The sequence below is a fragment of the Nerophis lumbriciformis genome, linkage group LG01, assembly GCF_033978685.3.
Source record: "Nerophis lumbriciformis linkage group LG01, RoL_Nlum_v2.1, whole genome shotgun sequence".
In the NCBI taxonomy this organism is placed as follows: Eukaryota; Metazoa; Chordata; class Actinopteri; order Syngnathiformes; family Syngnathidae; genus Nerophis; species Nerophis lumbriciformis.
The window spans coordinates 41,226,036-41,241,846 of record NC_084548.2 but is presented as its reverse complement, the minus strand read 5'-3'; the positions used below and the strand labels follow the sequence as shown (position 1 = coordinate 41,241,846).

The 15,811-nt window shown below is 40.1% G+C and overlaps 1 protein-coding gene across 1 annotated transcript in view; it reads left to right on the top strand.

Annotated features, from left to right (window-relative positions):
* The first annotated feature begins 2,369 nt into the window (after positions 1-2,369).
* Positions 2,370-15,811, top strand: part of ren (renin) — a 40,491-nt gene continuing 27,049 nt past the window's right edge. The window contains exon 1 of the mRNA XM_072912949.1: positions 2,370-2,408. Coding sequence (XP_072769050.1) covers positions 2,370-2,408 — 39 coding nt within the window. The remainder of the gene's footprint in view (positions 2,409-15,811) is intronic.

Below are 15,811 nucleotides of genomic sequence, written 5' to 3'. Positions count from 1 at the left end.
AGATCTAAATAAACCTCAAAACAAAAATGCAACTGAAGGACACAAGACCCAGAGTGTAAATTGGACTCAAATAATAAATCACTCTGCACAAGATAATGTGGTTATTAATGCTGCTCATGATAACTTGGAAATGGTTATTCAAAGACAAAGTGACATCGCAAAACTCATTGTCTCACAGCAAAAACTGTCTCTACTACCAGCAAGAGAGATTTCGGTGTTTGATGGTAACCCACTGGCATATCAGTCTTTCATCCATGCATTTGAACACTTGATTGAAGACAAGACTGAGAATAATCAAGACCGACTCTACTACCTTGAGCAGTTTACCTCTGGTTTGCCAAGAGACTTGGTTCGCAGTTGTTTGCACATGGAAGCCAGTAGGTGCTATAATGAAGCAAGGCGCCTCTTAAAAGAACATTTTGGAAATGAAATGAAAATTTCAGGAGCTTACTTGGAAAAAGCCTTGAATTGGACAGCGATTAAAGCTGAGGATGGGAAAATGCTGCATGCATATGCACTGTATTTGAGAGGATGCTGTAATGTAATGCAAGATTTACAGTTTTTGGAGGAACTTGATATCCCATCAAACCTAAGGCTAATTACATCTAAACTACCCTACAAACTCAGAGAAAGGTGGCGAAGCACAGCTTATGAGACACAACAGAGAACTGGCAGGAGAATCAGATTTAACAACTTTGTGGATTTTGTGGAAAACCATGCCAAGATGCTTTTGGATCCGTTGTTTGGAGACATTCAGGACCAAATAACAACGAAAAGGCCTCTTCCAAGAAGCACAAGTGGACTAAAACCAATCAGCCAAAGAAGAAGCAGCTTTGCTACTTCAGTAGCTGTGAATACAGAGCCAGCAGCATGCACTGTAAAACAATCATCTGTTCCACAACAACCTGCTCAAACCACACCCAGTGGTATCAGCCCTTCATGTGGATATTGTCATGGCAAACATGCCCTGATTGACTGCTCACAATTCAAAACACAGTCACATGACAACAAGGTTGAATTTTTAAGAAGGCATGGATATTGTTTTGGTTGTCTACTAAAAGGTCATCTAAGCAAAAATTGCAAAAGAAGATTGTGTCATGTTTGCAAAATGAAACATCCTACTGTACTTCATATTTCAAGTGAAAAAGGCCCAAGTCAGGAAAATCAAGCAAAGCCCACTGCTGAGACAGAAGAAACCCCTATAAGCATAGCTCTTGTTTCAGCCGGTGATGCAACCGGGGCCGGGAAAGACTGTGCACTTGCAATCGTGCCAGTCAGAGTTAAGGCGGGAAAAGGGAACAGGTATGTTCAGACCTATGCCTTCCTCGATCCAGGCAGCACGGCAACATTTTGCACGGAGAATCTAATGGACCAACTAAAGGTGAAAGGACGCAAAACAGAAATTATTTTGCGAACAATGGGACAGGAAAAGCCTGCGAAGACCTATGAGGTCAGAAGACTGGAGGTTGGAGACTTGGAAGGGTTCACATCACTGGACCTGCCGAAAGTGTATACACAGAGCAAGATACCTGTCTCAAAGAAAAACATCATCACAAAGGCTGACTTGAAGAGGTGGCCATATCTTGGTGGCATCGACCTAAAAGAAATTGAGGCAGATGTTGAACTTCTTATTGGGACTGATGTTCCTCGGGCAATGGAGCCGTGGAATATAATAAACAGTCAAAAGAATGGACCATATGCAGTCCAAACCATACTGGGATGGGTGGTAACTGGACCACTCAGTTGCAGTGCTACAGAACATGCTGGGCCCACTGCAGTGTCAACTAACATAATCTCAGTATTTGAGCTGAAGGACCTCCTCATCAAACAATATAACCAGGATTTCTCTGAGAACATATTTGAGGAGAAAAATGAGATGTCAGTTGAGGATAACTGTTCTATGGAGATCTCCTCAAGTTCAATGTTTCTTAAAGATGGTCACGATCCTCTGCCACTGCCTTTCTGGGATAAAGACAATGTCACACCTCAGGATAAGTTCAGAGAGAAAGAAAGACATCGGCATTCCACCTCTTCTTCTTCCAAAAAAAGGCCATGACAAAGATAAAGAAAATGTCAAGAAGGACAAAGGAGACAAACGTGACAAAACAGAGGAACTCAGAGACCTGTACGGTCGAATGGGAAGCTTACCTTTTGACAAAGAGCCAATACCCTTAGAGGCTGATCCTTACACATTCCCATACGGCGGCAAGGGAGATGGCAAAGACGTGCACAGAACAATCGAAAAGGAGAAAAATAAGAAAATCAAGGACTCCACCAAGAACAAGACCATGGACCATGGAACAAGGAAACACATAAGACCATGGACCATGGAACAAGGAATCGCATAACAAGACCATGGACATAAGACCATGGAACAAGTAAAGACATCTCCAGATGCCAAAGGCTTTGTGAGAAGTGTTTTGGTTAAAACCAAGACCAACACGGTTCAACGACCAATAGATGAACTCTGCCTGCTAAGGGAAGCAGCTTGATGGACTGAGGGGGGATTCGGTTCTCCAGCCTCGATGACTCGATGACCGCTTCAGATACGACTATGGACTTTGAAGAGACTTGACCAATAACTCAAGTAACTTAATTAATTTTGAATTTGAAGAACATAATTGTTTGGATTGTATTGTTCCATTATGGCTCCTTTGAATATTATTATTTATGTAATTGTTTTGCTAAAGCACCCAATTAGGGGCCGGGATGTTGGAGCCTATCTATATTATTTATTTATTAATTGTTTTGACAATGAAATCAAATAATGTCAATAATGATGTTGATGAATTATTGGATGTTTTAGATTTCATTGTGATTGACTGATTGTTTTCAGCTGCTCACGCTCCTACTGGTGAGCCACTTCCTCCTCCTATAATTAAGAAGACGGGACAGCTGGGTGCCCTTTGTCTGTCTATCATGTTGAAGGAGTGAGGAGTGAAACAGTTTGTTTAACGCTAAACTATTTGGAAGCCACGCTAAACTATTTGGAAGCCACACTAAATAAGTTATTTTGATTATTTTGAAAGTCAACCACGGAGAATGTTTTGTTTGTGAAAATAAATTATGATCATTTGGAATCTCGACATATCTCCGCGAGTGCTTATTAAGGAATTTAGTGAGTCAAACACCTCCTCCTCAAGACTACTCTGCATTACTTTATTTTTATTTTTTCAAACTTTTTGGAACGCAAGAGTAGCTGTAACACTTTGTGTGACCACTGATTAGTGATCTAAATATATGTAATATCTGATATATTTGTAGACTAAAATGAGTGGTCAGGTGAAAAACAAATGCCCTTGCAGAGAGCGCAAATTAGCCTCTTTGTGTTTGAGCTGAAGGAAAGAAACTGGGACTCTGCCACACTGTTATGAAGGCAGTGGCCTGAATAGACATTGTGTGAAAGGTAGCTTTCCATCCCATTTCATCTCAATGGTAAGTGCTGGAAGAGTTCATTGACTGAGCTGTGCCACTGCCAATTTGTCTTGGGAAGGTTATTTGTCTTTACTTTACCAATCACATTCGCAGTGGTGGGTGGGGGGGTCTATAGGTATTATCCAATGTAAGAGACTGCTTGCTTCATCATGTCCACTGGTGTAAGTGTCAGCTGTAGATGGCAACACAAGTCGTCAAAGGTACAATGTATTGTATATGCAAGTCCTAGACTACTTGCATCGCTAACATCTTTTAAGTATTAAGGGTTTAAAGGGGACCTATGATGAGTTTTGTCTTACCTGAATTATAAATGTTACAGTGTTAGATTATGATGTTAAACAATGCCAAAGCATCAAATCATAAGGTTCATGCATTTGAGTGTGAGCACGCACACAGTTTTGGACGCCTCTTGCAGTCTAACTACGTTGTGACCTCACAGCGAGGTGGACCTATTTATTTGGACATTAAATGGTAAATGGGTTATACTTGTATAGCGCTTTTCCACCTTCAAGGTACTCAAAGCGCTTTGACACTATTTCCACATTCACCCGTTCACACACACATTCACACACTGATGGCGGGAGCTGCCATGCAAGGCCCTAACCACGACCCATCAGGAGCAAGGGTGAAGTGTCTTGCTCAAGGACACAACGGACGTGACGAGGTTGGTAGAAGGTGGGGATTGAACCAGGAACCCTCAGGTTGCTGGCACGGCCACTCTCCCAACGGCGCCACGCCGTTAAGAGCATCATCTCCTAAAATAAAAAAACCAGGCGCTAAACAGCCAGTGCAAACAATAAAATTGTGTGTACTATGAGTGCGTATGTTGCGTGTGATCGAGTAAGACTGTGTGTGCAATTGAAAAGTGGTGCAGACCGCCTTATTTGTATAGGTCATATTATGATTTTTTCCCTACATTTAAAACACTTCCTTGTGGTCTACAAAACATGCAATGGTAGTTCTTTGGTCTAAATTTTGCATCGATTATATTTTACAGCCATCTTCAAGCCACTTTGCGACCGTTTCTTCAAAATGTGCCGTTTTGTAGGCGGTCTTATTTGTCTGCCTCCACTTTAACTATGTCTTCTCCCTATCATCCATGTTGTAGTTTTTAGCGCTTTCCTATCGAATTTACTGACAGATATACATTAGAGTGGAGTATGCATGTGCATGTACAAGTCAGTCTGCCCCACAACAAGAGGATAGAAAAAAATAAGGAAATTAATATTATTATATTAACAACAACGTTGGACAATGGCGGACTTGCGCAAAGCTCTTTTGGGTATAACGTTACCACTTATGGAGATATCTGCTGACATCACCAAACTCAAAAGTTGTGAAAATTCCAAAGGGCTCGTTTGGAGGAAGTACTGTATGAAAGGTGGCTAGATTGTTTTATAAATATCTTTGCCCTGCCTCTATGGTTTGATTCCAACATTTCTGGACTTATACAAATCACAAATACACCAATAGGTTAGAAAAGTTGGTTTTGCAAAATAATTATTTTGCTATGTTTTGAAAAAAGCAGCAAACATGTACCACTTTTTATAAGCATTTTAGAAGCAGTCCTGTAGTGCATCTACAATAGAACCCACCGTTCTTTTCTTTTTGCACACTCAAAGTGCGCTCATGGAAACTACCAATGTGGGAAAAAAATGCAAAAAAATGCATATTGCAAGAAGTAATTTTTTCTGCATAGGACATATGTTAATATACAGTATCTTCTACATGAAACAAACAACCTCGTACAAAACCCACCAGCAGACACAGAAACACATCAATTGACTTTATTTTAATCAGCCCCTTAAGTGATCCAGCAGCTTTAAAATTATAAAATGATATTGCTGATTAGACAATATGTCTGATATTTTCATTTTTGTCCAGTTATGTTGACAAGCATACATGGGATGAAGCTGCTGCGCAATCGCCTCCTTTCTCACAGTCGTCTCTGTGACTGTGTCAGTTTGCACATACTTTTCAGATGTGCTAAAGTCAGACTTCCCTCTGCCCAGCCACTTCGTCCAGCTCCTCTGGATCCCGAGGCGTTCCCAGGCCAGCCGGGAGACATAGTCTTTCCAACATGTCCTGGTCAGGATGCCACCCGGACGCCTCCCTGGGGAGGTGTTTAGGGCACGTCCGACCGGTAGAAACATAAGAGAAGGTAGAAGAGATTTTAGATAATCATGAATCCCCTTTAAGCTTTTTTGTCAAGCTGATAGAACTCAATGTGCAATGTTACAATTACAATGTTACAAAGTAACACAATTAAACAACAATCACCACATGGATAATTAATCAAAATATAATGATGGTTTATAATAATTTAATCAATGTTAATAAATAATCATTTTTTAAAATACAATCTAGCTATTTCATATGCAATTTTTAAAGGTTTTTTATTTTTATTTTTTACAGGCAATATGAACTTTTAACGTACGATGAGGGGGCGACTTGTCCAGGGTGTACGCCGCCTTCCGCCCGATTGTAGCTGAGATAGGCTCCAGCGCCCCCGCGACTCCAAAAGGAATAAGCGGTAGAAAATGAAGGGATGGATGAACTGTTAACATGTTTAAAGTCCATGATGATGAGGCGACTTCCTTACACACCTTGTTCGAAGGCCTTGCAATGTGGTCAATTTGAAAACTGCTTTCGTTATAATGACAAGTGCAAATTGTCCTTCTACAATGATCAGGTAGTGCTGGTTCCAGTATTCTATATTGTTGCGGCATTCACATTTAGATTTCATGTTTAAAATAGATTAGATTCTGAGTTATGAGATGAGAGTCCACTATTCATTATGAAACATTGTGGAACACAGACTGTTTAGTCACAGTCAATAATCTGGTGAGTAGAGTCAACAATCAATGCAGAGGGATCAAATATTAACCAGTACATCAAACATTGTGCTAATTTGTCATGGTGGCCAGAGAACAAAAATATAATGTACAACATTAATGCATTGTGTTTTTAGTTTAAGGGACTTTGATATGAAACTGTTTGTTAGATTGTATAAAAAAATGTTTCGCTACATTATATGATAAAATTGGAATCATTAAACATTTTTTTTCCCCTCCCATACTGTACTTTTTATTTAACTCATAATTCTATTGAACTCATAATTCACTCGATACTTACTGAAGAGTAGTAACGTACCATCCTACGTTTCACCCCAAAAAAAAAAGTTTTATTTGTGAAACCTATATGGAAAAATTACCTATAATAACTAGGATCTAGTGGGACAGTTTTTTTTAAACCACAAAGATTGGCGACTGTCTAAGCTGTTCCACGACGTGGTGGTGCATTATTTATCTCCATATTTAACAAACTACATATATTATTTATTTTAGCTACTTCATATGTACATTAAAGCTGGGTAACAATCATGTTTTTCAGTCCAAATCCAGCGGGGCTGCAGTTCACCAGGGGGTTACTGAGCGTGGCCTATAGTTAAACACCTTTCAGCTTTCTTCTCCTGTCACTTCCTCGTGTGGTTGCATAACAGAATACATCAGGCTCATTTTTATATTAAGTGTGTCCCATGAAGAAGAACTGTCTATTTTGACCTTGTACACTATATATATATATATATATATATATATATATATATATATATATATATATATATATATATATATATATATATATATATATATATATATATATATATATATATACATAAGGTCCAATCGTGTGTGGCGTAAATTAATCATACAACTTATTTTGAGTAATGCGGGTTTGAATGTTGCCTATCTATCTGTACCCTGCCTTCTGCTCAAGTGCAGCTGGGATGGGTTTCAGCCCCCCTGCGACCTCGAGAGGGACAAGTGGTAGAAAATGGATGGAAGCACATGCTCCTTTACCATAACTAAGGATGCATCTTCACGCATCTTTGCACTGACGTATGCATTGACCTGATAACCGATCGTATAACAACCCGCGCTGCCTTTTAGGTAACCACACATAAATTGTGTGATCAATCTGCATATTACATGATTAATACAACAATTTCGGTGAATAATCACATGAGTTAACTTCTTATCATTGACATCATACCCAGCCCTATACCTGTTACTTAAGGTGCAATGCTTGGCCTGTCGCAATGCATAGAACCGTCCTATGTGCTTGATGGTCACCACCTAGTGCAAAACAAGAGCAGCAAATAGTGAATTATTCAAGCACAGAGAATACTGAATTCATGCAAGAAACAAAGCTCTGAAGCCTGCAAAACATGTCTGTAGGAATTCACTCATTGGAGAAATTTTCTTTATTTTGATATCAATTTCCATTCTTTTACTACTAAAAAGTACTTTCACATTGCTGGCATGACTTTACCAACATGTTGGCAATTTAGTGTTCTGAGCCCAAATATTTACTACTTGGCCTGCTTTGTCTGCATGCCTGTAAGATGATGGCTGGTATTTTAAAGGCCTACTGAAATGAAATGTTTTTATTTAAACGGGGATAGCAGATCCATTCTATGTGTCATACTAGATCATTTCGCGATATTGCCATATTTCTACTGAAAGGATTTAGTAAAGAACAACGACGATAAAGTTCGCAACTTTTGGTCGCTGATAAAAAAAAGCCTTGCCTGTACCGGAAGTAGCGTGACGTCACAAGTTGAAAGTCTCCTCACATTTCCCCATTGTTTACACCAGCAGCGAGAGCGATTGGGACCGAGAAAGCGACGATTACCCCATTAATTTGAGCCAGGATGAAAGATTTGTGGATGATGAACGTGAGAGTGAAGGATTAGAGTCCAGTGCAGGACGCATCTTTTTTCGTTCTGACCGTAACTTAGGTACAGGGGCTCATTGAATTCCACACTCTCTCCTTTTTCTATTGTGGATCGCGGATTTGTATTTTAAACCACCTCAGATACTATATCCTCTTGAAAATGAGAGTCGAAAACGCGGAATGGACATTCACAGTGACTTTTATCTCCACGACAATACATCGGTGAAGCACTTTAGCTACGTAGCTAACGTGATAGCATCGGGCTTAACTGCAGATAGAAACAAAATAAATAAACCCCTGACTGGAAGGATAGACAGGAAATCAACAATACTATTAAACCATGGACCTGTAACTACACGGTTAATGCTTTCCAGCCTGGCGAAGCTTAACAATGCTGTTGCTAACGACGCCATTGAATCTAACTTAGCTACGGACCTCGACAGAGCTATGATAAAAACAGTAGCTCTCCACCTACGCCAACCCTCATCTGCTCATCAACACCGAAACTCATCTGCGTTCTAGCGATCGACGGAGCGACGAATGACTTCACCCGATCATCGATGCGGTCGGCGGCTAGCGTCGGATAGCGCGTCTGCTATCCAAGTCAAAGTCCTCCTGGTTGTATTGCTGTAGCCAGACGCTAACGCTAATACACCGATCACATCTACAGCTTTCTTCTTTGCAGTCTCCATTGTGCATTAAACAAATTGCAAAAGATTCACCAACACAGATGTCCAGAATACTGTGGAATTTTGCGATGAAAACTGAGCTTTTTGTATTGGATATAATGGCGTCCCAATACTTCCGTTTCAACCATCGACGTCACGCACATACGTCATCATACCTAGACGTTTTCAACCGGAAGTTTCACAGGAAATTTAAAATTGCACTTTATAAGTTAACCCGGCAGTATTGGCATGTGTTGCAATGTTAAGATTTCATCATTGATATATAAACTATCAGACTGTGTGGTCGGTAGTAGTGGGTTTCAGTAGGCCTTTAAAACCTCTCTAATATAACGGCCTCGGTTAGTCATTCGTGGCTATTATCTAACGCAGTCATTATTCTTGAACAAATAAGAAACCAGTGCAATTAAAGTGGAGTAAATGTTTTTACAAGTGCGCATCAAAACCATGTAATGTAGTCCTTGTGTGGCATGTTTGCACTGGCCAGCAAACAGCCCAAAAAATGATATATTGCACCAGTCAAGTGTTTTGCCACGTCTTCTCGTTTATAGATCAAATGCGTCCAAACAACTTTTGACGGGTACTGCACGCCAAATATAGTATATCATGGAGCAGCCCTGTCCAGGATTATACATGCTCACCCACACTTACTTGTGAATCTTAGCGGCAAACATTTTGTATATATGACTGTGAATCTCATATGGGGGGCGAAGTTGGTAGAGTGGCCGTGACAGCAATCGGAGGGTTGCTGGTTACTGGGGTTCAATCCCCACCTTATACCATCCTATTCAAGTCCGTTGTGTCCTTGGGCAAGACACTTCACCCTTGCTCCTGATGGGTGCTGGTTAGCGCCTTGCATGGCAGCTCCCGCCATCAGTGTGTGAATGTGTGTGTGAATGGGTGAATGTGGAAATACTGTCAAAGCGCTTTGAGTACCCTGAAGGTAGAAAAGCGCTATACAAGTATAACCCATTTATCATTTATATAAAAGTGTTTATTTGTGTATTTATTTTTCAAACATAGGATGTCAATTTTCATGCAATATGTTTTGATACTCTTGGCAGGCCATCGTATTACTGTGTGGGACTTAGACTTGGAGCTTCGTCCAACCCTTGTGATGAGAGTGCAAGGGCACTAGTTATCGAGCAAAATGCCCGAGCTGTCAACTCGATGCTTAACGCTAATTTCTAATGCTCTAAAGGGGCCAAATTATGATTTTTTCCCCCACATCTTAAACACTTCCTTGTGGTTTAGATAACATGTAATGGTGGTTCTTTGGTCAAAATGTTCAGGATGCGCCATTTTGTGGGCAGTCTCATTTACGTGCCTCCACTTCGACTGTGTTTTCACCCCATCATCCTGACAGATATAAGTTATAACTTTACGCTACATTGTATTAGAAATGGCAACAACGGAGGACATATGTGCATGTATGAGCCAGTCAATAAGACAACAAGAGGATAGAATAAATGAAGGAACCTATTGACTACAATGTCGGACTCGTGCAAAAGCTCTTTGGGTATAACTTTACCATATATGGTGATATCAGCTGACGTCATAATTGGGAAAAATTTCACAATTTGTCCAAATTCCAAACACATGGTTTGGAGGAAGTATAAAGTAAGGCAATATTGTTTCATAAATGTGTCGGCCATGCTTCCATGGTTTGATTTCAAATGTTTCAGTTGTTTTCCATCATCTGCCTACTTCCTTTACACAAAAGCCACGTCACAAACCCACTAACGCGCTGACCTGTGGCGTCCATGCTTTCTCCTGTAGTAGACAGTCCTTGTTCATTTACAGAATCCAGTGTTCTGTGGAAATAAGCTGCTTTATCGAAAAAGGCTACCAGTGGTGTCTATCAATTTACGCTGCTGCTGCATAAAAAAATGATAGCTTAAAAGTTTCGAAACTCTGATTTAGATATCAAATTAAGTTCCTTTTGTCACGGCCCGAGCTCACCTCAGTGCGCATTCATGTGTGCGCTGCGCTGAGCGAACCTCCGGGAGCGTGCCGGGCGCGTGTCAGTCCGGCTGGAGCAAGGAGCTGCAATCAATCGCCAGTAATCAGCGCACCTGTCACTGATCAGAGGACCTGCCTTCATAAACCTGCACAACCTGCTATCCTGCGCCAGAACGTAGACATCTGTTCCTGTACAGCAAACAAATATCTAGCTCTATGCACTCTTGCGCTCTCTCTGTTTTCTACCCCGTCGTGTTGAATTGTCTCGTGTCCTCCTTGTCGTCCTTCCTGCAGCCTGCCTTCGTTCCCACGTTACGAGCTATGTGTCTCGTCTTCCCACGTTACCTCTGCTTCCCTGGCTGCCTTTTGGATCACGACCTCCCACCTGGACACAGACTTTAACACCTCTATATTGCCCCCGACAACCTGCCTGTCTGATGGACCTTCGAGCCTGCCTTTCCCCTCCGGGACTTCCGCCTCTCGCTTAACACTCCCGGTAACACACAACACTTAATTCCCACAGATAGTTGCACACACACACATTTTGGATTATTTACACACTCCATTCTATTGTGTACATATGTATATTAGAATAAATAGAGCTAAAACGACGGCCCTCCTGTCTGTGCCGTCTCCTCCTCCTGTACACATAACATCTTTGTTTACACTTTATCGAGCTGCACATGCAGGTGACATCAAGGCCATATTTGGGCCACATTGGGGGCCACATACGCATATACACTGCAGTCTGATAAAGATCACATTTTAATTGCAGTGTAAACAGTCAGCTGGATCAAATCTGATTTTGAAAAAAAATGAGAATATTGGCCGGAACAATCCATCCATCCTTTTTCCCTGAGTTCTCTGGCCCCGTCCTGTGATGGAGTGCTTTACGCATTTTAAAATTCTCTGCTCTCGTCTTATATTATCTTCATACCACCTTCATTGGTCTCTATCTCAGTTCCAAATCATTCTTGTTTGTACACATTCATGCTTTTCACACCATAGATCATACATCTACAATTATCTCTGTGCACTGAACATTTTTCAATCATCATTGTAGTTAATAAACTTTCAGTAGTTTGTAACCAACAAAACTACAATTTAAATATTTCAACAATCAGCCATTTCTATTTTTTCTCATTGGTAAAACATTGTGGTCCACATTGGGGGCTTATTAAACTAAAACATAGAAGAACCACCTTTTTGAGGGTCAACGAGGCCTTTCAAAATAAATCAGGCATGTCTGACCACAAACACACACGCACACACACACGCACACACACACACGCACACACACACACACACACACACACGCACACACACACACACACACGCACACACACACACACACACACACACACACACACACACACACACACACACACACACACACACACACACACACACACACACACACACACACACACACAGGGCAATGCTGCACCCTGCTGGCCAGATTTAATACAGCAATGTTGTTACCTTCAAAGCTGCAAGGAGGCAGAACAATGTGACAAATAACAATAATTTTGGCACATCAGCTTAAAAAATGTGTGATACACAAACCGCTCATATAGATGTACCCCCTGGTTCATGTTTTATTGGCCCTTGGATTGGAACATAAAGAGAATCAAATTGGTTGGTTTGAAAAAATTATTTCCAACTCTCATGTTCTGAAAAATGTACCACTTCCACCTCTTTACTTCGCTCTTACCACAATGGACAATTTCAAAAAATTAGAGGTGGTGAAACACCTTACAGATTTATAACCTAACCCAAAACCTTAAATAACAGTGAGTATACTGAGCTATTTAAAATGCATCTTTAAAAAAATCTACTTGCCATCTGTCCTCCCCTGATGACCTGATGTTATACTGTAATCAATAATATCATCCTAAATGATTATGATAATACCTCACACCTGAAGCGCCCGCTGGCACCACTTATATCTATCCTAACTGTGTTCGAGTTCTTCTCATTGTTAAAATGGTTTATCTTTAAAAAGTAATAACAGGATAACGCATATTTCACTAATTTATGACCTCATCTGAGCTTCTATTTTTTCAGTCTCTCCAATTTTTACTGCTATAACTGACTCACAATTTTATGTACTATCCTCCTCCTGATAGGACATTTTAAACATAACATCAAATATGTCATACATGTTGACATATTGATTAGGTGTTATGTAACTGGTATTACACTGCAAAAAAGAGCCGTCAAAACGTTGGATTAAAAAAAAGACGATTTTAGGAAAAAAGACTAAAAACTATTGAAATTAACTGGCTGCATTGAAAGATCATTTTACTTGAAAAGACATCTTAAATTAAGATTTGCACATTTAGACTTTTCGGCTAGAAATAACTACTTCATTCTGAAAGCAAGCATTATTCAACTTGCAATTTTTAAATTAAGCATACCCGAGATGTTCTTTAAACACGATTTTGAAACAAAATATTTTATTTGAATAGTTATTTTTCTCAGAGAAAAAATAATCTTAGAGAAAAAAGTCATTTAAAGCATTTGTACGCACGTACAACACTTAAGACCTTCAGTATATCAGTATGTGGAATTAAATTATGGAATGGATTAAGCAAAGAAATCAAACAACGTACTAATGTGATCCAATTTAAAAAAACTCTTCAAACTTAAAGTGTTTACAAAGTACAACGAAGAAAAACCATGATAAACATTCTGAATGTATCCATTCATTTTTAAGATAATCTTACTTATTTCACCATATGAAATATAACTTACTTTATCAATTATTATTTATTTATTTATTTTTATTGTTATTACTTATGGAGTATATTGTGAATAAATTGAGAACAGGAAGTGAACAAAAGTTTTAGCAACTGCTATGCAAAAGAAAAGAGGTAGGATTAAATAAGATTTGCTTCATCCTACTCCTTTTTGAACATGTTGAATAGAAAAACTGGAAATTGTGATGTATCATGTTGTATGCAGGCCTGTTCGAAATAAACTCAAAATCAACTCAACTCAACTCCATCCATCCAACAATATAAAAAATATTATTCATGGTAAGATTAAGTTTAGTCAGTGACTAAAAATCTTGGCATGTGGCAAATAATTTGCAGTGTAAATGGGTTACACTTGTATAGCGCTTTTCTACCTTCAAGGCACTCAAAGCGCTTTGACACTATTTCCACATGCACCCATTCACCCATTCACACACTGATGGCGGGAACTGCCATGCAAGGCACTAACCACGACCCATCAGGAGCAAGGGTGAAGTGTCTTGCTCAAGGACACAACAGACATCACTAGAGTGGTAGAAGCTGGGGATCGGACCATGAACCCTCAGGTTGCTGGCAGGTCCACTCTCCTAACCACGCCAAGCCGTCCCCAGTGTACTCACACTGACGTTACTCCTAAAAAACTGACCTGCAGCTGTTTTGGCATTGTTTTGGTGTTAATTTGGCAGTGAAATTAGATGACAACCCATTTAAACTATTGTTGAGGTTAACAATAAAATAATGGATACATTTTCGTCTTAGGATGATTTGAATTCACTCAAAAGACATAGGCCTATGTAGTTTTAATTACGAATGTAAATTAACAAGACTTTATAAAGAAACCTATGATGAGGGGTTAAATATTTTAAAATCTAATATTTTTCTTCTGTGCAGTTTAATTTTTAGATGGGACGAATGAGGGACGGTTTCAGGGGCTTGACTGATTCATGTGGGGGCTAAAAAACTAAACGATTTTCATGACTTCAGTTTTCCATTTTTTTACATCAAAATCAGTTATGATACAGATACAAAGCATATTCCTTATACAATTAATCTTAACTGAATTCGACCACAGAATAATCAACATATTAGTGAAGCCTAACACAAGCTACGATGGCAAAAATGTTTCACGTGCAAAGGTGACAAACACAGCAAAGGACAGCGCTCATGCGCTTGCTAATAGCCAAACAATATATTCAAAATGTGACAAGTGTTTTTATCCATATGCTTAATTGTTGAAACCTGACAACTATGCATTGGATATATTGTTTTGAATCACAACATTTTTCTGAAGTCAGCCATTGATTTTATTGCAGAACCACTTACACATATTTTTAATCTTTCCTTGTCTAGTAATGCGATTGCTAACATATGGAAATCTGCCTATATGTTACCTTTGTTGAAAGGAGGTGATCCCACAGCTGTTAACAACTACAGACCCATCTCTAAATTATGTATTTTAGCGAAAGTTTGTTTGCGAACAACTTAAAGAATTTTTAGACAACCATGGTCTTCTATCAGTCAGAGTGTGTAGGTGACGAACCCCAAGATGCAGAGAAGGAGGCAGGCATTGTGCAGGAAGACATGATTTAATGTCCATGAAATAAAGACAAAAAACACAAACCAGGAACTAGGAGGACAAACTGGAAACAGGGAACAGGGATCCAGCAAACAGGGACTAAGAACAATTAGACAGTAAGCTACAAACAGCTACAGAATATAGCTTTCCGCTACCGCATACAGCTACACTGACATCGACACGACAGGTAGGAACGACAATAATCCAGCGCAGAGTGGAGGACAAAGCAGGTCTAAATAGCAGCTGGCTGATTGACACCAGGTGTGGCCCGGTGCCAATCAGCCACAGCTGAGGGAAAATAAGCACTCAGGGAGACAATCAGGAAATAACCAAAATAAGAGTGCTGACAGGAACTAAAGACAGGAAACAAAGACAAACGCAGAGGAAAAACTAAGACAGCCAGACTGTCAGGGACAAGCCTGACAGTAGCCCGCCTTCCCATAACGGATACCAGACGTTCTAGAACCCCCCCCCCCCAAAAAAAACAGTCCAAAGTCACGGGAGGGTGGAGGGAGGACAAGGCGGTGGGCCGCCAGGCCAGGTGTCCCCGTAACCAGCGGGGAAGAGTCAGGTGGCGACGGCGAGTTGAACGCCGCCGCAATTGGTGAGGCGGTCGCCTGTGAAACGACCACCACAGTTACACACACTCTTGTATC